This window comes from Formica exsecta, unplaced genomic scaffold (assembly GCF_003651465.1).
Source record: "Formica exsecta isolate Colony F162 unplaced genomic scaffold, ASM365146v1 scaffold235, whole genome shotgun sequence".
NCBI classification, from domain to species: Eukaryota; Metazoa; Arthropoda; class Insecta; order Hymenoptera; family Formicidae; genus Formica; species Formica exsecta.
In genome coordinates this window covers 815,275-840,096 of record NW_021849633.1, presented here as the reverse complement: position 1 = coordinate 840,096, position 24,822 = coordinate 815,275, and the positions used below count along the sequence as shown (strand labels likewise).

At 36.0% G+C, this 24,822-nt stretch overlaps 1 protein-coding gene across 13 annotated transcripts in view; it reads right to left on the bottom strand.

Moving 5' to 3' along the window:
* The window catches only part of LOC115235805 (venom dipeptidyl peptidase 4), a 386,957-nt gene that overhangs the window by 36,538 nt on the left and 325,597 nt on the right, over positions 1–24,822 (bottom strand). For all 13 annotated transcript variants that reach the window (XM_029807805.1, XM_029807808.1, XM_029807806.1 and 10 more), the window contains 4 exons: positions 16,600–16,769; positions 13,436–13,675; positions 12,693–12,928; positions 2,040–2,262 (listed from right to left, as the gene is read on the bottom strand). In XM_029807805.1, coding sequence (XP_029663665.1) covers positions 2,040–2,262; positions 12,693–12,928; positions 13,436–13,675; positions 16,600–16,769 — 869 coding nt within the window. The remainder of the gene's footprint in view (positions 1–2,039; positions 2,263–12,692; positions 12,929–13,435; positions 13,676–16,599; positions 16,770–24,822) is intronic.

The following is a 24,822-nucleotide window of genomic DNA, read 5'->3' as shown; positions in this document are numbered from 1 at the left end:
TTAATAATATATTTTAAATAATATATTTTAATAATATATTTTTAATAATAAATTTTGATGCATGTTTATATAGAAAAATTCTCAGAAGGAAAGGTTGAGATTACTTATTAATTAAAAAAAGTGTCAAATGCGAATGTAAAACAACTGAATTTTAAATAACAATCGTAATATTTATATTTGTGGAAATATTTTTTAATTCTTTTTGATCTCTTAATTTATTTGTACGACGGAAAATGTTAATATAAGAGGGAGTCGAAACATGTTGGCATTTCATTCTTCGTAGTAGCTTGAAAATGTGGTCATTTTAGTCACTGAAGCGCAAGAGCATGAAAGAGAAACCGGCGTACACACGCGACTGCTAGCGATCCCACGATAACTAACTGTCACCGACTGCTTATAAATGCGCGATATTTATACGCCGAGACATACACGCGCACATGCGGGAACGATAGTAGCCGCCAAGCAAGATAAAAGAGTACGAGTGAAGAGACGCACACGTGGGCGTGTGGCGAGATCGAGATGGTTATAAGTAATTCATCGCCTCGCGCGCGTAACGCGCAACCGAGTTGGCGGCGAAGTAAATACCGACGACGTTGGCGCGCACTAACTCAACCGACGTCCGTGCGTCTTTCATTGCGTCTATCTGCGGCTCCAGAAACACTCGAGATCCGAGCGACGTGTGACACGCGGTTCCTTCCGTTGCTGTAATTAATGTACCTAAGAAAATAACATTAAAAAGAATTGCGCGCGATTCTTTTCTTTTCATTTTATTCATACGATTGCGTAGGCCAGATCGAAAAACAACAATATAAAAAGCAATGATTGAATACTTGATTATGGATTATATTAAAAGAAATGATGGATTGGTCAGACTCTAAATAGTCTCTGCGCTGTATGTTCTCCCCATGACGTTCATTTCATAGCGACTGCTCGTCGGCATCTCGTCTCGCTCTCTCTCCTTTTCCATCTCTATCTTTATCCACTTGGTCGGCGTTCACGTGTATACTTTGGCATTATGTATCCTAATGTAAATAAATGCCCAGCACTCGACGGTGCGACCTTACGATGGCCGTTAACTGTTAACGACGAACGACCACGGCGATGCGACGAGGAGAAAACGCTTACGGCGCACGTAAAGAAGTAACAGCGGATTCGGTTAGGGCGGACTGTGCGCTATGCGACAGGAGATGAAAAAGAAACGAAGAGTCCGATAAAATGTGACCGAGGGCTCTGGTAAAAGGGAGAAAGGGTGGTGGCGGTGCTGAAGGGACGCGATGAAGAAGGTTGAGAGAGAAAGAGAAAGAAATAGGAAGAGAGGAGCACATCGACACACGCAGACGCAGTTATCTATTCCAATTAACCTCTTACATTTCGTTCCCTTCTACTAAATCCCTCCCCCCTCCCTCTCTCTCTCTCTCTCTCTCACTTGCATAGGTTGCATAGGATCAAATTTGTATAAACTTCGATGCATGCGATGTAACGGTTAATGAAACATATCAAACGCGCTGTGGAACGATTGAATTCATCCCCCTCCCTCTCTCTCTCTCTCTCTCTCTCTCTCTCTACTTGCATAGGATCAAATTTGTATAAACTTCGATGCATGCGATGTAACGGTTAATGAAACATATCAAACGCGCTGTGGAACGCATAATAACATTGAATTCAAAGCTGAAACTAATATCAAGGAAGATGGGAATACACGAAATATCTGTTACCGTTCTCTTGGTTTGTGAAATTAGAGGTGTGTAATCTGATATATTATGTGTTTACCGCCTTGAATATAGAATATTAATTATTTTGGAAAATATCGAAATATACAAGTCTCGACATTTACGATTATTTATTTTTATATCTTTTTTAGCAAACGTGTCATTTGGTTTTATCATTTCTTTTTTATCGATATTATCCGAATTAAAATTAAACGATTTGAAAATTTTATCTTTCCAAAGGCTTTTTATCTCAATAGAAATTTTTTCAAGCTTTAAAATGATGTTAAAGATACTGCGCAAAGTGCATAGAAACATATAGATATAACATACCTTATTGTAGATGGTTATATCGGGTACTCCAGGGCCAGCACAAGTGAGCACGTAATGCGAATTGTCAGTGGAGAATATAGCGCTATTGTACAAACAGCGACTGCCGTCCTTCTCTCTGACAATGTTACAAGTTAAACACACTGACTTGTGGTCCATATCTAACAGCGACACTCTATATAAATGCTGAACTGCCGAATTGTGTTTCGAAGTTGCCAAGTAATATCTGCAAAACAGAAGAAAGAAATATTTTTATTCGATAAATATTTGTAAATTTGACAGATCTACTCTCGATATATTGATCGATCTTTTCGCGCGAATAATTGTAATATTTTTAAAACATTATCCTTTTTTTTCTTATCTTTGAATTAACTTTATCTTTATACGTAATACGATAATTTGAGAAAGAGATCGTCGTTTTACACGGTACACGTGTGTGCGAGGGGGAAAAAATATTGCGCGCATTAGAATAACGTCGCCGCTAAGAAATTAGTTCTTCGATATCTGCATTGTGGGACATGGAGAACACCTGTTGCGACTCTAAGATACCCGCGATAAAGGGGCGGTGGCGAAGACAAATTGTCTACCAAGCTCGATGCCACCACACCAAGACGATATCCCGAGCGAGCGTATATATTTAATCGACTATTATTATCTTTCGCTAATTCCTCTCTCCGTCAATCGCCCAAGTGATTTCGCGAAACGGTGTCCCGTTATTAATAGCCAAGAACACTGCTAGACAGAAGCGCGCAATTTCCATATGGACCGCGTGACAGTCCATCAGGATGCCAATTTATCGAGTTGTTCCCGTTCTGAGCTATCAAGCGGCTACCGTTGACAGAATGCTACCATTAGATACAATCAGAAAGCTGATGGTGTAAATTGCGACTATTGACTGACTGCTGCTTGCCGGTACCGCTCTGATGCGATTACGCATTAATCAGATCTATTGTTCTCCGCCGGTTCTCAATACTCTCTCGGCAAGCGATGTGTTACGTAAAATAACCGATTTCTTTCTATCGAAGATCTCACGCGATTGACATTAGATATAGAGCCGAAAAATACATGTGAGAAAATTATATAAACATAATGCTTTTTTGTTGCGTCTTAAAAAAACAAAGAATAACTCGATGAAAATTTTTACTCGAGATAAACTAAAAAATGAATTTCATTTTAAATTTGATTCGTGAAAATATATTTCTAAATGGATTAAATACATACAAGGGATGATAAAATAACATGTGAATATTTCCACGTCAGCACTACCTTGCAGTTTGCCGCTAGCTTTATGAAAACGCGTAACCTGTGTGAGATTATTACATATTTAACGAGATAAGGATCCCTTAAAGTTTCGAAATCCAAAGATCAAGGGCATGTTCATGAATCCTCTATTGCCCGCGGAAACCAAGGGGGAAACCTAGCAAACACGTTAAGTCGCCAGCAGTTCTGCCGAGCTGGTAAGATAGATGACTCGGGGTTATTTAGAATGGATTAATTCGAGCATCCTGTTAATTTAGCCTATCGCATCAATCTTGAACGACCTCGAGCCGCACATTGCCGTCATTCACGCGCGAATATCCGCGAATCGAGAACTTCTGTGGGCTCTCCGCCTCTTCGCGCCTTTCCGCGAAAATGAAGATCGATCGATTTCAAGCAAGTCGACGGGTCGTTTCCGGGACCCCCGGGACTCCGCCCGGCAGCTGATAATTCATTGTCATAATCGGGGATGACAGTATTACGGCAGGATTAAATCCTGCGGTTAGGTGTACGCGTTAATCAGAGATACGCTGCCTCTTTACAACAAGTTAGGGATTATACGTCAAAGGAACTCTGGAAACAATTTGCGAAAAGCGTATATTCCTTAATTTCGTACGGATTATATATAAATATAAGCAGAGCAACCTTAAATTGAAATCGCGTTATAATTTTCATATAATTTGGAATTATTTATGAACAATATTGCGTTTTAAGATTTTAGACTTTAAAGATTTTTCACGGTGAACATGATTATCTCAAATTCCAAAACAAATTACGAGAAACGTCTTTTACATTTGCAATTAAGAGTTACGTAACTTCTCTCAAATTTAAGAAAATCAACAATTTAATAAAAACTTTTCTTTCAGTATTAATACAATATTATTAAGTACTTAAATAAAAATTTTCAGCTTAAAAAATAATCTTTTTTTAAAAGTTATGCGAATATTTGCAGATTTATGTTTTCATGCACACCGTGCATGAAAACTCGGGCTACGTTCGATGGATTGACTTCAAATTTTGCATGCAAGTTCTTAATAAGATTCCATATCTGCTAACGAAGCCTTTTTTTTAAGCCGATTTCCCATTTTTTTTGTTATAAACAAAAAAAGATGGACTTTTTTCAACACGCCGCCCTTTTTTCCTATTTTTGAAAATTTGGAAAAAATCCTTGGATAGCAAAAGCTATTAACGTTTAATAAAAAAAAAGCTTGTGTTTTTTATTTCGGATATGATTTACAAACGTTTTCATGCACACCGTGCAGCCACCTAAAATTTGGAGGAGCTCTGCAAATGTTCTCATAACTTTAAAAAAAAAATTTTTTAAAGCTGAAAGTTTTTATTTATGTGGTCAATAATATCGTAAAAAAAAATAATAATTTTTATCAAGTCGTTGCTCTGCAAAAAATCTAGAAAATGTACTCATTTTTCGAGATTTCAAATGGGTATGTCCCCTTAAGTGGATAAAGAAGAATATAAAATAAAATAAGAATTGTTCAGATGATTTAATCGAGCGGAATTCGTTCGTCTTGCCTGGTCGATTCGGATAACCGATAGTGCAATTTTTCTTCTCCTCGTGGTCTCCCTCGCTCCCCCCTTCTCTTCCGCCCCCTCTATCCGGCGTATTACTACAATTGATCCCGGTACATTAGTTACGGGAAGTAATATATCTCTGCTGCTGTGCCATTTAATTACAGACACGCAGCTTCGAGAGCGGCTCATACAAAGTAACGCTCGGTCTTTTGAGAGCGGCAAGTATTCCCTAATGAAATTAGTCAATAAATCCATCGCCCGGGGATTGCTGATAAGTATAAACTCGAATGCGTGCCAATTTTATCTCGCTCATGAAGTATTAATGGGCGTCGACGTCGTTCTACTCTCGCGCGCGACTTTGACACTTGCCGATTCGCGAAGTTTCCAAGTCGCAAAGTTAACTTGCAGTTACTGCGATATTAAAAGCTAATACCCGAAAGCTGCAAGCTCTGGAAATCCGGGGCTAAACCCGGAATTACGTTGCATACATACCGGATACGTGCCCCTCCCCAATGTCATAATGGCAGATTAAATGTATTTGTGTTATACAACTTTTATGATATCTGCATTTTGAGGCACAAATTGGAGACACGAATAAATCAAATGCGCATATTTATAGAAAATTACTACCGTAAATTTTAAATATTAAATATTGTTCTCCCAGAGTATCTACTCAAATTCTATAAAAAAAATTCTCTGATCTTCCAAGTATTTTTGTTCTAAATTCCAGGTAAAGAAAATATTTTAAAGATTTTTTGGTGCAACTTCCTAAAATAAGTTTTTTATTGTATGCATTTTTTAAATGTTTTTCATTCATACGAAGGAAAAACACAGAGCCTCTTAAGTTTCAAGTGCTAGATTTGTAAATGTACTGGAAAAAAATGAATAACTTTTGTAAAGATAAGCATTTTTCACTTGCATAAAATCGTAATTTTTTTATTACTAAAAATTACAATAAAAAATTGTACTACATATTCAATATTTTGTTAAGACATTGAATATATATAAACAAACATAAATATATATTTTAAACACATAATTTACTTAGCTCGCCGATAGTTTACAATATAATAACAAAATTATCAAATAGAGAATTTTTTTTAGAAATTCCCTGAGTCCCAATAAAATTCCATGAGAATTCCCTGATTTTTCCAGGTAAAAAAGAAATCCCTGAGAATTCCAGGTTTTGCATGTTTTTCAAGGGACTAGATACCTTGTTTCTATTATTTTATTCTCTCTATTTTCCAAATTTTATTCTGTAGATAATTCCACGATGATTTTTACCTTTTATCGCATATCGGAGATCGGAGGTTGAATAAACGTCTTTGTAGCAACCTGTTTATTGATCATGGAGTTCATTGTTTCATCGGAAGACGCTTCTAAGCGCAATATTACACGTTACAACGATGCTTATGTGTATATATTCCGTAATGCAGCGATTCACGAGCGCACCTCGTAATTTCGCCGGAACTTCTTTGCATAAAGACGCGGGACACGAGGCGACATTTTACACGGCAATTTTCACCAAGCGCACGCGTGCGCGAATCCTTGCTACGCGAAACACCGTACCAAGTTATCTGTCTTACGAAACGCGATGAAAGTTTCAACGGCGCAATTTAAAGTTGGCCTATCGCGACAAGCTGCGTCGCAAGGAACCCTTTATCCCCCTAAGCAAACTCAAAGTATATCTATTTCAGGTTGTTTACTCATTTGTGACACGTAACTTCTTTAGCACGCTATTGTTGTTCGCATTACACGCCGCTCATCGTGTGGTACACGCACGTGCGATAAATTCTCACGTAATAAAGGAAAAAAAAGAATGGAATTAAAATCGTGATTTTCTCCCTCTCTAGCCTCTGGCATTTATATTGGAGATTTTTACGCAGTCACGCAGTCTACGTGAATATAATAAATCTAAGATTACAACCGCTTTTAATCTCGACAGAAATATAATTGAAGAAGTTTAGAATTTTATAAACATAAAATTTGGTTAGAATGGTGTAAAACGACACGATGATTTGCGCTTTTTTCCATTACGTCTCGCAGCGAAGAGTCTTAGGCTTTAACTTTAGCCTCCTGTCAACTGTCATTACAATGTTACAGCGCAATAACCGTGTTCTTAATGCTTTGATCTCGAGTTTCATTGTACAGGTTTAATTACGTATGAACGCCAGAGTCTTCGGCCTCAATAAAAAGCGTCGAGCAAATGAGATTATGGATCGTCGGGATGAAAATTATGAAAATTTAGTACAAGCACTCGCACGAGAGCAGTTTCACATACTCGGATAGCCTGCAAAGTGTTGCCGGATTCGAGTCAAAACTAGTGCTCGTGAAAGATTAGAAAATCCGGCGATTTTAAAAATCCATTTGGTTAATCCCCTAACTATCATAAATTCAAAAAGCATGGAATATATATTTTTACGAGACAGAAAAGTCGAAAATATAATTCTTTATCTTCATATAAAAAAATGGAAATTAAAAATAAAGATAAATTGAAGTATAATATTATATATTTTGTATACTTTAATCGTAGTTAAAATGAAAGTAAAATTAAATCTTTACTATAAAAGCAAAAAAATAAAAATAAAGTGATATTTAATATCACATTTTAAATTTATTATAATTTAAAATTTATTATAATTAAATTTATTATAATTATAAAATCGATAGAGTTACATGGAATACACTTATTAAACGCATGTTGGGCTGCGTGTTAAAGTTTCTGTAATGTATGCACACCGAAAATTCCGCGGAAGCCTTTGGGAGTCACTTTTCTAATTATATTACTAAATATTTAAACAATGCGGTTTCATGCGAAACATTTCGCCCCAAAAGGCTAAACTAATTACGTCACGTCACAATGATCGATGCGATCCATTTCGCGGTTTTTCTTCTATACATCACGAGTTTACTTTGAATTATCCTCCCCATTAATTTTTAAGATCGAAACTTCCTTCCTAAGACTTTAACGAAAGGCGTTGCGGCCAATGCTCGTGCCGCGTTATTGTCGGAACAATCTACGATATATAAACGGATAAAAGCACAGAAATTCTTCCGATGAGGTAGCGAGTATCGTTATTGCTTCCAATGATAGAGGAGAGATCGGCGGGGAGAGAGCTCGATTATTTCCCTCCCTCCTCTTTCCGGGCGTTCCACCGCAAACTGATGGACGTTTCGCGGATTCTTTCGCGAAACCATTATCCAACAGCGGTGGTCCCACGTGTAACGATCGCTCGTTTACGTTATATACAGCTGCAAGTGAACGGCCGAGAAAACGCGGAATAACGGAAAGGAGGAGGGAGTATTCTCGGAAAACCTCGATATATATATTTGTTCGACAGTCTCGCCGGCGAGAATACGAACGGCCGCGGCGTCTTTTGTGCTCAGTCGCGTTTGTGATTTGTTGCATCGTCCCTTTGGTTCGAGCGGCGACATTTCGTCGATAATAGCTTAAATTGGCTGAGAAACGTTTTCATAATCGAATATCGTCACATGTGCATGAAAAGCACCAATCTATCGCGCTGAAAAGCTGCGTCGAGCGGAAACTCACATTTCGCTGATTCATTACGCGATCGTTATTCTCGTTCTTATTCGGCGTGTTATTAACGAAAGTTTGATGACACGCTACGTTTCATTTTTTAAATCGTATCATTTTTTGACAACGTGAACATCTTGATCCCTAAACCTCGAACTACACTCTGTTAAAATGAAACTCTCTCGGAATTAAATGAAGAATAAAGTTTCATTATCTTTTGGCTCCTCCTGAAGTTGAATTCTGAAAAACTCTAGTCTTAAGCCGCTTAGGAACTTTGAAACTTTCGGCACCTGATATTTTTGTAATTTTAGTTTACAATGTAAAATTAATTTAAAACGATATACTTAAACCCTCATTGGCAGCTTTCATTTTGCCTTAGCTATTATTTTCGCGATTTTTGACGATGTGAGCATCTCGATCCTTAAGCCTCAAACTAGACTCTGTTAAAATGAAACTCTTTCGAAATTAAATGAAGAATAAAGTTTCGTTATCTTTTGGCTCCTCCTGAAGTTAGATTCTGAGAAACTCTAGTCTTAAGCCGCTTAGGAACTTTGAAGCTTTCGGCATCTTGATATTTTTTATCAAGAGAAAATTTTTAAACTTTATACAGAATATTATGTAAGATACTGTTTGAACGAAAAGAAATTAGTTTACAATATAAAATTAATATAGAACGATATACTTAAACCCACATTGGTAGCTTTCATTTTGCCTTCGCTACTATTTCCGCGATCCGAAGAATACAGACGATAGCCCAATTTATCCGAGATAGGCTTCTCTGTTCCTTAATTAGTTTGCTCAATGGATCGAAAAGTTAATCATACTCTATCGATTTTCGTCATTACTTAACTTCAGGAGCTAAGCTCAAAGAGATTAAGACGTGACAGCTGCGTGACATAATTCCTTTTGGATGATAACATCAAAAACTTTTACCAGAGGGGAGGAGGAGGCTCTTGCGCGATGATTAGCATTCGAGGATTAAATCGAAATATTCTTCCTCCATGGTGAAATCGTGAGAAGGCGTCCATCCGTCGGGAGAGAAATAATGCACCGAACTTCTGAGCGGTTTATTCCAAATCTTAAACAACGCAAGAGGGAGAGAAAGAGAGAGAATAAAACTGCCGGACGAGAGTGGCCGCGCCTTTGAATAGTGAGGGTGTTAAAAACTTTTATAAAAGTTGAAATTGAAATAGCGAGAGTGAAAGCCTCTCTCTCTCTCTCTCTCTTTCTCTGTTTCCAGAAACATGAGGATATCATCGTGTATGAGCTTTTCCCGCTCGGCCTTACTCTATTAGGATTCTAGCTGCAGCGGAATAAATTGAATATACCAACGAATGTAAAAATATCCCGCAGCGCTTGTTTCTCTGAATAGAACTTCTGTCGATATATACGCGGGTAATTTCGTAAAATGGACTTTAAGTATCGCGATTCTTTTTCCATAATTAAATTAAAATGTGAAATGTACGCTTCATCGATATGTAACAAATTAAAACGAGAATATATAAGCGCGCCAAATATATATTAAATTATCCGATTAGTTAACTTTCTCATTTTTTTTTTCGTCATTTAAACCGCGTAAAAAATATGATTAAATTTATCATTATCAGAAAATTTAGATCTTTTATCCCTATTTCCATTATATATAATTTTTTCGAAATATACTATTTATTAAATGAAATATAATTGTGATAATAAATTGAAGAAAAATACGAAGACGTTAAGAAGAGAAATACTCGTTTGAATCGCGATGTAGGAGGGGCTAGAGATCCCGGAATCGTAGTACATCCTGCGGGATACCCTGGCGGGTTCAGGGTTAACGAGAGTGCGCGCGACGCGACGACTAGAATAATAAGGGCGGTTAATAGAACGGGCGTAACCGCGTCCTCTCAACCGGTGTTTATCTCCGGGGTTGCAGCGACATTTCCATTTGGCTTCGCCGATGGCGAGGAGTTTTCGGAAACAGCTCACGAACGTTTCCCGATGCACGAGAGGATCTTGCGGTAGCGAGATCTGTCCGCCGGCGGTTCCGTTCGCGGAGGCTGCTAGACGTGCGAGTTAATTCGGCCTTTCGTTCGGGAAATAACGGGGCAGATTTTGAGGGCGTTTAACGTGCTTAATATCTCACGTTAGGTGTCTCGCCCCGGCGTTTTCGACGCCGCAGCGATTAACGCGTACGATTACATACTTGATCGTCCGGCATCCGAATCGCGCATGATCTTCCCGAGACTACATATATACATTTCATACTCTGCGAATGCACAGTCGTCGATCGGATGGACGAATTAATTATGCGAGTTTTGGATTTACGCTTAAGGGGGCATACCCATTTTAAATCTCGAAAAATTAGTACATTTTCTAGATTTTTTTGCAGAGGACTTGATAAAAATGTTTAATTTCATCGGATGCTGTTTCAAAATTCTGCACCGCAATTTTGTAACGTGAACGAATTTTCTTCGTGCGATTAATTTCACGTGTTGTGCGCATCGATAAATTTCTTTCGAGACAATATATTATTTGATTTTATATAGAACCATAAATTGAATTATTTTTTTTTAGTTTTGATATAAGAGAAAAACGACGGTAAGAAAATTTTTTCATCGTTTCAACAAGAGATATCCTCGGATTAAAAACTTGTATTCTCTCTTATTTCTTTCGATCGCGAACTATTTTAAATTTCAGCCACTCTTTTGCGCAACGAAACTTTAAGCGATCATTAATGCCCGATGGAAACGATTTTATCGTGAGACGGAGTGAATCTGCCGATGGTTTTCTCGAGGTTAAAGGGGGGAGGGAGCGGGGGATATCTTGAGGAAACGTTCGACAGGAAGTAGTCGTCGTCGTTGTCGTCGCCGACAACGACATTTCAACTTTCTGATCGTGCGATCCGCCGGTAATTCGATTCCCGTCGGCCACTTCCATCGGGCGTTAATCGACCGACGCGGATTTCGAGACGCGAAAAAAGCGGAATTTGCGCGGCGACGACGACGACGCCGATGACGACAACCGGGCGCGGGCGAGTCCGCTTGCTCCGTTCCCTCGACGGAGATCTCGTTTAATTTATGAACGTGTAATTAAGTCAGCCGCTTCTTGCGAGGCGAGGTCAACCTACCGAGAGGATCCATTTACCCTCCCTTCCCCTTCCATCTTTCTCTCTCTCTCTCTCTCTCTCGTCTCGAAGCTGCGACGATATTACGCGGCTTCCCCGATCCGCGGAGTTTTGCTTTCACTTCGTAAATTACTTCCGAGTCATTTCACGTGTTCCCTATCTTTCGGAATGTCATCATCGCGATAAACGCGAAAAAAGCGAGTGTCTCATACTCGAGGGCTCTTATGGACCAAGCATATGTACACAACAGTTTTTTATCCGAGGAAAGCAAAAGTATTAAGATCAAAAACCTATCCTTTAAAAGAAGCTTGCAAAAATCCGGAGTCATGAATATAAATATTCATGATAAATTGTATAAATAAAATTCAATTAGAAAAACAATCTGTATATATAATAATACAGATTGCAGATAGTATGAATAATATAATACTAATAAAGTGCATCATTTTGCACAGCTAACACTTTCTTGAAAACTCTAAATATTTTATTATAATTTATTTTAGCTATAAATCTTTTTTATGATTTCCGTAATTAATTTCTAATCCAGTTTATTGCGATAAATAATTTCCAGGTTGATGATTGTTTAATTATTAAATTTAATAAATTTTAATTATAAAAATATGTTATATGTTTTTTAATACGCTTTTAATGCAAACATATTATTAACATCTTGTGATTAAAATCTTGAACGACGAATAAGCTATATGTTGACGCTACTGATCCTTAATTATCTATGTTCCATTAAATTATGCATCGGCAATAAATCGATTGAACTTCGACAATCCCATTTCGCAGCAAGAAGAAGCTGAGATTGTCGGAAAGTTTCCAAAGAAGTGAAAACGTGATCTATTTGGTTCGATCGCTAATAGTAGATTATCGACGTAAAAGTTTTAAGTAATTGATCCAATCGGGCTTTCCTTAGAAGAACTTTCCTGACGAAGCTTCGAATAATTATGTCGCTTCTACAGATATTCGATTCACTAAAAACTTACGTCACTAAGGCTTTCTGATTCGATCCAAGTACCATTTTTCTAAAACGTTCTCGCATCAAAACAAGTTCACAATTCATTTTTAATCTTTGTGAACTTAGCACACACAACTTTCAACGAATCAAGTTCACGATAAATAGCTCAAAATAAAATTATCACGAAATTATTCCAAAAATCTCGAAGAAATAAGAGTGCCATTAAATGCAACAAATTGGGGAATAGTTTGCGTTTATACTTACAGATACGAGTCTTCTTGATCCCACGATACTATCTCCGTGACGACAAAGTAGCCGGATGTGAGGGCGGTGGTGGTCTGTTTGCCGCTGGTTGCATTCGTAACGAGCGCAATGTGTCGCCAATTGCTACCATTCTTCTGTTTCTGCGGTAATATCAGAAGGAAGGACGTACCGTTCTCGTTGAACATAGGCGCCTCGAACTGTTCTACCCAGCCTTCTCTTTCGCTATACGAGAGCGCCTAAAAACAATCAGACATTCCTCCATTTAATAAAATTCTGTGTTCTATCAATTTATTCAAATCCAATCTTTGTTCATAAAAGGATATTAAAATTCGTTCATATTTATATTCTCGAAAAATTAAATCACGATTAATTTGCATTGTCAATATAAAAAATATTTCACGGAAAAAATATATTTTATGACATAAAGTTAATATTACGTGGAATCAATTTTATTATAGAATTTCGTCGTGCGAAATTTTCGTCGATTTGCTTATAGTTTGTAAGGTTCGAAGTTTCGTAAGACACTGGCGAAGGATTCGACAGTGAAACTGTAAATTAGACGAGCCTCGAGCGTGCTAATTAAAATATTATTGTTCGACTAAAGGAAGAGCACTCGTCTAAATTAAACCTCGCGTGGTTTCGGATAGAAAGAGAGAGAAAGAACGTAGTCTCTGCAAAGCGGACTATCAAATAAGTTTGCGGAACCGTAAGAGCACTCTCGATGAGGACGAGGAGGTACTTACTACCGTGCAATTTGGCAGCAGGCTGTCGACGTCGCAGAGCTGGAAATACGCCTCGTTTTGCACGCGGTTCATCCAAGTCGCGTACACGAGATTGTCCGTGGGGAAGGCCACCGCCGACAGGATCCTCTCAGTGGTAGACAGCTCCGGCGGATGTTCGATCTCCACCAAGGTCACGTTACCTTGCACCACCATTTCGAGATCGACGCAAAATAGTTTGATCGTTGGATTCGTCGTGCCACTCTGAAACGAGAAAAAAAAGGTTCTTGTGAGATACACTGACGTCATTACCAATAATGGTAAAATAAACCAAGAAAAGGAGAAAAATACGTTTACCAATAAAAAGAAGTCCAATCAATCGGTTTTACTAAAGTGAAATAAATGTACCGTGAGAGAAAATATTTTCCGTGTCGGATGTATTGCTTTTTTATAGAATATTCTATATTATTTAAAATCAAAATTAAAAGATTTTAGCTGTTTTAACTAATTTTTGCGACAGTTCGATTCTTCGAACGTAAAATATCACAGTTTTGCGGGAGGCGTAAGATGTAAAGATGTTTGCGTATATATTTGCAAGAAGATGCAATTTTCTTATAAAGTGCGTGAAGTTGTTGTTTACGCGCGAAAGTCTTTTAATGAAATTGGAAACATAAATCTTCGATTCTCCGTTTACCGTAGCTGTTCCTTTACTGATTACTTTGAGTGCATCTGAAATCCTGAATCTTAATACTGAAAGTTTTAATGACAATCCTGTTTAATACGAGGAGACGCGAGGCGCTGTAATTGCTGTTCGCAGTGTTTATTCGTTTGTTCGACTTCGCGATATTCTACTAATATTAATTTACTCCCTGAGTAAAATTACTCTTTGCTTTATTAAAAAGTAAACGCGCTGCCGCTCGAAACGTGGTTGTCTTAGTTGTTTGTACGCAACTTAAGTGAGATGATGCTTGATTACGCTTTAGTAAATTATAAAAGTTTCTCGTTTTCACACACATCCTAACTTTCAGCGAAACAGCAGCAACTTATGTCAATAGCCGAAAGAAACATTTCACTTTTTGATAAATTTTAAATAGTAAAAGCAAACTTAATATAATTAAATTTGCGACACAAAGTTCTATAAAAATTCCATAGGAGTTATCAGAAATATAATTTAATATAATTTAATAAGAAATATAATTTTATAAGTTTTTTTATATAATTATATATTATTTTATTATCCATTATGTAAAAATCCAAGTAAATGTATATTAATAAAAAGGAAAACACATAATGTCATATTTTTCGATAAAATGCAGAAATTTTTGGACTCGATGCAAATTTCGTATATTCGTATTTAATGTCTTTGTCGATAATATTGGCATTTTCCAAATGGCACAAATTTATGTTACGAGCTATTTCGCTGCATAATGACCTATTTGCGAGTCGTAAAATCAAATTATTCGAGTCTCTCGAACATATTTGCATTTTGTTATAATTTGAGGATTGTGAAATTTTGCGCGGACACGAATATTTACAAAACACAAGCTCGCCCTTTTTCGTAATACATTCTATCTTTGATTGGAATAAACGTTTATATGCGATTCCATTTACGCGACAGTTATCACGAACCGAATAAATTTAACTAAAATTCAGATATAAAAATAAAGTTTACTTCTATTAAAGTATTTGTTAAAGCATGAAGACTTTAAAGCATAAAGTCTCGAATGAAAAAAAAAAATCCAAATAAATGTATAATTAGTGCTTTTCTTTGCGGAAATGACAGAATGGCAGTTTGTACCTCAAGCGAAATGAATCACCCGGGACTGACGAGATCGTGACTTTAATCCATCCGAGAGGCCTGGAAGTTTATTTACTTATAGAAACGCTTCTCTAAAAGACGGCAGTGGCACTCGGAATAAAACTGCACGTCAAACTTTGAATTCTATTGCGCTCCGGAAGAGAAATCGATTTCGCCGTGAACTTTATTCGGATATATGTGACGGTATAAAATATCGGTAGTGTATTTGTCATAATCCTACGGTTTCCATTTCGCCGTTCGATTAAATGCATGCACGTTTTGTATCACAGGAATAATGATTCCCATAACAATTGTTTTACAAAGATAATACGATTCTTGTGTTGTTTAATCTTTTATTATCATCGAAATCAAATTTCAAATATTTTGAAATATTAGTGCTGTAATCAACAATTGTGATTATTTCTGTAGCATATAATACCCGATATTTTTTAATGGATATATTAAATGTACTCTGTATTTTGTGATTGTCTTACAAAAGAATTAAATGTATAATTTTATTAATGAATGAAAACACAGCGAAAACACTTGTGCATAAAAATGTGCATACAAATAGAAATGTTTCTATTAAATATTAGACGTCATTTTTTCGACTTGCTTATCTACTCCTGTACGCGAGAATTTTTCCATCTCGCGATTCATCGTTCGAAGACAAAGATGTCACGCAAAAGGTTGAATCAACGGCGGATATTTTTCACGTCATGCCAAGACTTTCTGCGGCGACGTCAATCGCGTGTTATGAAAAGACATTGAAAAACGCAGAGGTGCCACGTTCACGTTCCTCTCATCTTTTCAGGATGTAAACTTCGGTTAGAGGGCTTTTCATATCTCGGACGACGGCAGCGCGACGCGAAGATTCGCGAGGAGACAAAGTAAAGGAGACGTTTCCGAGAGCGTCTAACATAGGAATCGCTGCTTTTTAAAGTGACATTATGTTTGCTCCGCGAGAAATTTTATTTTATTTTCCCCGAATGCGCGCGAACGCTTCTTCACACGGGAAAATGATCAATTAAAATAGCGAATATTAAAAATGTAAAATATCTAATGGACATGTTCGCTGAGATATATTATACATGAAAAAAATATCATATAGGTAGAGAAGATACATAAAATAATTTATTTGTAGGAAAAAATAATATCAATATTTAAATTTTCACATGTACTTGTAATCTAAATTAGCTTACGGAGCTATTGCATCAAATTTTAAAGACAACGAATAATTTGTCAATAAAACCATAAAAATGATAATGATATTCGATGAATTTAAAATCTACGAAATAAAAAAACTATAGCGAAAAAATATTTTTGTTATCATATATAATAAAAATGATGTGAGCAGTGATATAAGATTAATATTTACTTTAATACTTACTTTAGGATAGTGGATTGGTATCGCCGAAGTGTATTGAAAAGTTAAGCTTCCGGGATATCCGTAAAACGGTATGGTCATAATGGGAGTATTCGAGTCATCGAAATAGCCGAAGGCTAATTTGTTTCCGCTCGGAGAAAACCAAAGCGCTTTATTCGAGCTGAATACTTCCTCTGTAACAACAAACGAATAGGAAATTAGATAACAGATTATTAAATTCGTTTGGCTTTATGCATATTTATACAAGCGAGATTTAAATGCATATATAATTGAATCCTGTATTTTTTCTGTAAATATTTGAAATTGTCGCAACGACAATACTGCTGCAAATATATATGTGAATTATCTAATAAAAGACTTTACATATAATTATTATTACATAGATCCAAAACGTGAATTTTCACGAAAAAAAAAGAAAAAAAATTTCTCGTTCAATCACAAACCAGTATGCTTTCCCCTATGTCAAAGTGTATCCTCGATGCACATTGGCGTGTATAAATAAATGAAGCGTGAAAAGGCTCATAGCAACCCTCTTATTTTCCTCATTCCGTCGCTTTAACAAAAACACAATCGGCAATAAAAACTACGACGGGCGAAATTATCGTGGATATATTGCTTGTATCTCCTTGTCGGCTTTTTTTGTAGCGCTATATATATATTTTTTTTTTTTCACAAAATATCGTTGGATCCTGCGACATTGTACGAAGCGAGGAATTACGAGGACCATTTCGTCCTCTCGTAAAGAGAATTTCACAAGCAAAGTTCATCGCGGGGCATTCCACTCACTTTGTATATAATTATAAAGCGTACCAACGAGCGCATGAATAGAAGAATATGTATTTTGAGACACGAAGGGAGAATCTCGTCCCTTTTATTTTGATAAATAAAGCGTGAATGAATGAAGGAAGAGAAATTCCTACTTGATACTAGCATTCTCTTGCTCTATTCTGTTCCTGCAGCCTGGCATAATAACTAATCTCATCAAAGACTCGCGTATATATTGATTTCAGAATTCAAGCAATACTATTCTGTAGTATTTCGCTATTTTGTAGTAATACCTCTTTATTTTGTAGTAATACCTTGTTATTTTGTACCTTTTGTAATGCTTCGCTATTCTATAGTATTTCGCTATTCTGTAATCCCTCGCTATAAGACAGACGACAAGATGATTAACATCGTTTCTGATTCGGAACGAGCCAGTAAAAAGCAGCTGTGAATTTCCTCTCGCCAGTCAATTCGCGTCTCGATAAACAAAGCGCAAATGCTCGGAAAGGATCTTTAATCAGCGCTAATGCCACTTTTTTCCCATACGTTGCAAATAAGGAGACCTGACAAAGGGAGACCGCTTCCCCCCTCTTTTTGCCGCGTCGGTTCGTAGGAAAATCGCTGATGTAATAAGCACCCGAGGTTCATAGAGCGTATAGGAACATCGGAAAGGAGCCGAACGAGTTACGGGGGAACCGAGCGGAAACTCTTTATTTCGTTTCTTCTCAAAAGAGGGGAAACTGTGGCTTGCGAGCGCACTAGGACGTAAATATCCAGTTTTCAAGAGGCGAGGAGCGTCGTAGGAAAAAAAGAGAGAGAGCAGGGAAAAACGAATAGGCAAGGAACGAACGGAAAAAGAGAGAGAGAGAGAGAAAAGGACAGTGGCAGATTAACCCTATGATGCATGCTCTCTGAAATGAAAGTTTATAAAAGAAAAAAAGAATGAGAAGAAATTATTGCGGGATATTTAATTTAGATATACTGTAGAGTGTAGAAAAATAGTTCGCAAACAAGTCTGGAAATTGCGCGGAAGAAGATGAGACTCGATAAAAAAAAATACGGAGAGTATCGCGTGTAAAGAAAAAAAAAAAAGGTAGTATTATCGAATATGAAAAACATCCTTCCTTACGCGCATACATACACACACACAATTTAAAATTAAAACAGATTATGAAAGTTCCTATATCTTTAAGAGATGCCAGATATTAAAAATAAAAAATAAAAAAGATTTAATCATTAATTTTGAATTATAAAAATAGTACAGCGACTGTTTCGATTTCTTCAATTTCTAATTTTCATTATTTTTTGAGCTTCTCGGTTAATGTTATACACGCTTATATATAAATCCGCTCTTGAGAGATGCGGAGCCAGAAAAATGGGAGAAGTTAGCATATTTCGAGAATGTCAGCGAGACCTTTGAGACTCCCGTTGGATCCGGTTCGCGACGTTGCGAGTCGGGAAGAAACGTGAGAGAAAAGCGGGGCAAAAAGCCCTGTCGCTGGCAAACCCGAAGAAGCAGAAGGTAACAAAGGGAAGAGAGAAGTGGAGAAGAGAATGGCAAGAGATCGCGGAGCAAAAGAGGAAGGGAAAATGCACAAAGACCCGACGCTGCGTTGCGCAGTTCGCTGGACGTGACTAGGGAGAAAAATATCCCGAGGGTGAAATTCCGGGTGGACGCGAATGTATATGTATGTATACGTGTGTGTGTGTGTGTGTGTTGAGACTGCGACGACGGGATAAGGAAGCTGCCGGATCTGAATGGCACGCGAGGAAAAACGACGCTCGACCGGCGAACAAGTCCTGTCGAGCGACCGATAAATCCGGTTTGGCAGGCCCGCCGGCCAATTACTTACGTCCGGTAGTGTCTATCTCGGGGAGTAAACTTTTTTATAACTCCTCGCACGGTTTCATTGAGCTATGTAAGTCCGAGTAATCTTCTCGGATAGGTGGTGGGTGGTTGTTCGCTTTGAGATGTACGAGGATAAGATTGTCTTAATACGCGAAATAAAAGGAAAAGTCCTTATTTCTGAATTTTTTTCAAGCTTTATAAACCGAGACGATTACAGGAAATGAAGAAACATTTGCTTGAGGATTACGTTTCTTTAAGAATTGTATATTCCAATATAATCTCATTCAGAAAATTTTTTGGATATAATATTCAAATTCTGCAAATTTTTGAGAGAAAGTTCAAAAAGATGACAAACTTTTAAGTGCAATTATTAAATAAACTAATACTCGATACAGTTACATTATTAGAAAGATCTACGTGTACTTTATAAATCAATATTACATAAAACGAATTGTTTTTAGTTATTGTTTGGACGCTAAAAGTTTTCTGTTATGATACGTGTGATGCAGCTTTCGGTATATAAATGCATTGCACACGGACGCGACTGTCATATAGTGCTCAAAGATTAAATAAACTCTGAAAAATAGCGAAACCAATCCAAACCTTTTTCCGAGAGATATTCCCATCGAGATTGTCAAATATGTCGCAAGAGGGAACGGGATGGCGCGCACACGAGGGGAAATGTAAAATGTATCTCCTGCATTTCGTGTTTACGGTTTGCAACGGAGAGGATAACGCATATTCCGTGCATAGAATATAAATCTTACGCGAAGGACGTTTCTATCGAGGAGCACATCGCACGCGCGCCACTGTCGTGCAAGGAGAAACATTTCGGAATCCGATCAGAAATCGGAATCCCGTAAAGGGGAGAAGGTGCCATTAGCTATCCGGGATTTTTCGAGAAAAGGATTCTCTCTAAATCCCCGCCGCTCTATTAATGTCACATTCGCCATTGTTGAAAGAAGTAGAAAGCGCGGATTTCCATTTTACACGGGATGTATTAATGTCAGAGCGATCTCTCTCGCGCCAGATCTTACGACTAAGTGATGATTCTGCAGATATCCGATACGTGTTTCATTTATTCACTTCCTCCTCAATCTCTCTCATAGATAAGCATGATATTTTCTCATCTATAGAATAAGCGCGAGAAAATTAAAAAAAAAAAAAAATTACAAATACAGAGAGAAATATATTTTAGTGTCTGATAATATCGTAATATATATAATTTTTGTTTCTCTCAACGAAGAGAAAACCGAAGTAAGCACAATTAAAGCGATTGCAACATGAGATGCATATAAAATATTTTTCATTGGGAAAAAAACTATTTTTTTCATGAACTATTAGATTAACAATTATATTAATTAAATAAAATAAATTAAAATAAGATAATATATAAATAAAATAAAATAAAATATTAAATTAAATAAATTTAAATTAAATTAAATTAATTAAATTAATTTAAATTAAAATGAAAATAATTATATGTTTGAGAATTATCGTGATATAGTGAGACTACGAAAATTACGCCGATTAAATGTATTTATAACGATATAATATCTCGCGAAGTCAAAGGGAAACAAACAATTGTAATTGATCAAGCAACGCGGCGGTAATGTAGACCAAATTATTGCGCGCCAACAAAAAGCCTTTAATAATTAATCCAGCACGGAATGCACCTGACATATGGTACACCTTCCACAAATTTCCGGTATAGTCCCTGGGTTTTACTCGGTTAACCCGTAATTTACCGTAATATCACCATAACTGTAAGATACGACATCTTCATCAGTATCTATCTCGTAACATTAATATTTCCACGTCCTTACAATACATTAGATAGATATAATTTATGATAATCTCAAAATATGTTCCGTTATTTTTTTGTGAATTTATGCGTATATTATGTATATCAACAATATTAAATGAAATTAATATTAGTACCTCTAATAATTATATAATATTGTACGACAGTTAATATTAAATTTAATTATGTATGCAATTCTCCTCTAAATTAATTTAATTAAACTTAAAATGAAGAAGAAATTTTTGCCTTCAAGTTGAAAATGATTAAATTCTTCGTGATTTTTCAAGTATTAATATTATCATTTAAAAATTATTACATTGTTTCATTAATGAAATAATGATTAAAGTAATAAAAATAATATTAAATAGTAATAAAAAACACCGATAAATACATTTATTCATTGTGATGCATCGGTAAATTCTCTCCTCTGGTCGCGTTGAATAAAAATTTTCAGCGCACGTAAGTCAGTCTATAGACACCAAACACTGGTTACGAAAATCTCAAAGCTACAATAGACACTAGATATACGTACATATGTCATCAGCGAAACCCTCGACTGACGGGAACAAAATATAGACTGCTGAAAAGTTCATTCTTGGCATGCTTGTAGAACGGCGGTTTGACACTTTTTGACGACTCTTTCGTGACTGTTCGACTGTGTAAAATCGCGAGCCTGCACCATACGCGAGATGAAACGTTTTTCGTATCGCCTGCGGTTATTGCGAATCGATTTCTTGTGACGTAATAACTGCGAATTTTTTCGATGAACGATTATATGTATGTTGAGAACCTTTTGTAAAGTCAGCTCTTTTTAAAGCGCTTTCTAGACCGGCCTTTTATGTAAAAAGCCTAGGGAGAGACTTTCTCTATTTAATTTAATTTTTTATTTATTTATTATTTATTAAATTTTATTAATTTAATTCAATTTTATCATTTTTTATATTATTTAATTCATAGAAAATATTCACGGATATATTTTTCTGACACAGTTTATATTCCTGTCATTCAAATCCTTTCTGTTACTTTTAATACGCGCCACGTGTGGATGACTGACCGATTAATTGTCATCATCGTATTGATTAATCATCGCTATTCGTAATGGATTTAACGACCGATAACGCAGTCGGCAGTTTGTCATTAGCTCGCGCTACGACCACGTACGATGTGTATTCAAACGGCATTCACAAACATGGACGTCCGATAGCATTTCCATTACGACGCGACGTCCACAAATACTCGGAAATATCGGCGAGATATTTAAATACCAACGTGCCACCGACACTCCCGAATTAACCATATTAAATATAACTATGCATGAAAGAGGGAAACGTCAACATCCTTTGTAAAGCGAAGAAAATTTCTTTACCGCAAAATGTGTCTCCAATTTTTTATATAAAAAAATTGCATTCTTTATACACATAGTTCAATGTAAAAATAATACAAAAAGTTCTCATTAGTTTCTTGTAATATATTTGTAATAGAAGATATATTTTTATAATTTTACCAATAATATTATTAATGTTATCATATAGTATTAATGAAACATTATATTTATACGTGTCATATACATTTGACACATTTTATAAAAATATGAATAAACGAAATATCGTCTCTTACATAATGAGTAATAAAAAGTGTAAATTATATAACTTTCGAAAGAGATATAAATATCAAAAACTTTATAAAATTAAAAGCTACATCCTGTGTTTTTTTCTGGCTTGTTGTATAAAATAAAATAAAAAAACAGGATAAAAAAAAAAGAATTTGGACGTGGCTCAAACTATTCATTGCGCTTTTTCACGACTCGACGAAACGAGCATCAACTATGCAGTCAAATTTGTGAATAGTGAAATTTTCGGTTTGAGGGAAATTTTTGATTTGAGGTTTTCTCTTATGCAATTCGGATATCCCTTTGTGAATGCGTACAACATAGGTCTGTTAAGTTACGTAAAAGGAAAGAAGAAAATGTGTAAATCTGTAAATTTTTGAACTACTCGCTTTACTGTACGAATGTAACTAATGACCATAAGTATGAATTTTCCAACGATTTTCATTCTAGATATATTTTCTCTTTGATTTTTTTTTTTACAAATAAGAAATGTATCGAGAATACGAATACGCGCTAAAAGATATTGCATCTCAATCAAAAATTTTAATTAAACCCAATGACATATATTGTTTTAATTAAGAATATTGGATTCAGTCAATTAATATAAATATTATTTTATTTATTGTATAATTAATTATTAATTACTTAATTTTGATAAGTTAAGCCTTTTATTTAATTATTAGATATCATTTTACTTGTTTTTAAATGGAAAAATAACAAATTAATATATATCAAGATTACTTAAATTATTAATTAACGAATTATATTACAGTTATTAATATGATATTAAAAAATGCATTCTATAAAGCAATATTTTCTGAGAATTTCAAATAACATCGCGTTGACTACGTTCATTAAAATTTACACGCAACTCATTTACACATATTCTCATTCAACACGCACATATCCTTATTTGCGTGCTGTTTTTAAAATGGACGTAATTTAAAATACACAATTTTAAACGCGCTACGCTCTTGCCGCACCCTCATTATTAACCGCGACATTTATGGCAGTCACGGAATTCCTATGCTATTCTGAAAATCAATGACCACAGTGTTGTTTTGGTTCCCTTGATATCGTATCTGCGTATAGATATATCACGAAGTTATCAGTTCCCTGTAGAATCCACCTCAATCTCTCACATTTGCAACACCATTTCCGGCAGCGAAAACAAAACGCGTCGCATCGTGCTGGACCAAACGACGCGATTCACTCGTAACTTTTGCGATAAATCAACAACAGAGATGCGTAAACAATTTCTATCATTTACCCGTGTGGAGAGATCAATCATAGAGTGATGGCGGCCCGCGATTTAATTATTTGGCATGGTCGTTGACCGATCGAAAGATTACAAAAGAGGACCGCAAACCTGTAATACTCTATTATGATACTATAATAGTCTCTCTCACAAATAGCCATAATTATTCAATCTGAATTTTTCATAAATTACTCTTTTATCTGTTGCAGTTTTATTCAATTGTGATATTTATAAAATTTGAATATATTTATATATATTTTATATCTTTTTTTAAAAAAATATCATATTAAAAATATGAAATAATCACAGAAAGTAGAGAGAAAATTTCTTATGTTCCCGATTGGTGCGTAAAAAATTCATAGATTAAACAATATTCAACAATTGATAAAACTGAAATGGTTGTGTTCGCGAAAACGCGCGAATAAATACGACGAGATATGGATCTTTCGCATCGGTCAATGGGCAAAACTGTTGGCCTTGCGAGGCAATCGTTTGGGATATACATATAAAAGCGTGGCGTGATTCTGCATTTTAAATTATGCCCCGGCTTTTTCCGTTGCCTTTCAACGGCGGCAGCTGCTCCGATCCAGCTGCCAATAGCACGGACGTTATGAATCCGGACAATTTGCCGCGTTTATCCCTTTAAATATGGACGCGCGATCCCGTTGATCCACTTGTCGTCCATGATACTAAGCTTTTTTCATAGCCGCGGGTATTTTTATGCAGATTCGTCGAAAAAAGAAAACGACGATACAACAATCGCGCAAGCAATAATCTCCGATCACCATCGCTGATTGTTGGTGGCATTCGATATCAAAACTAATTTGTTCTTTTATCGCGATGTATGACTTCCATAAATTATTTAATTCTATAAAATTCTTTATCTATTAATAAAATATAATAAATGTTTAATAAATTATTATTTATTATATTATAAATTA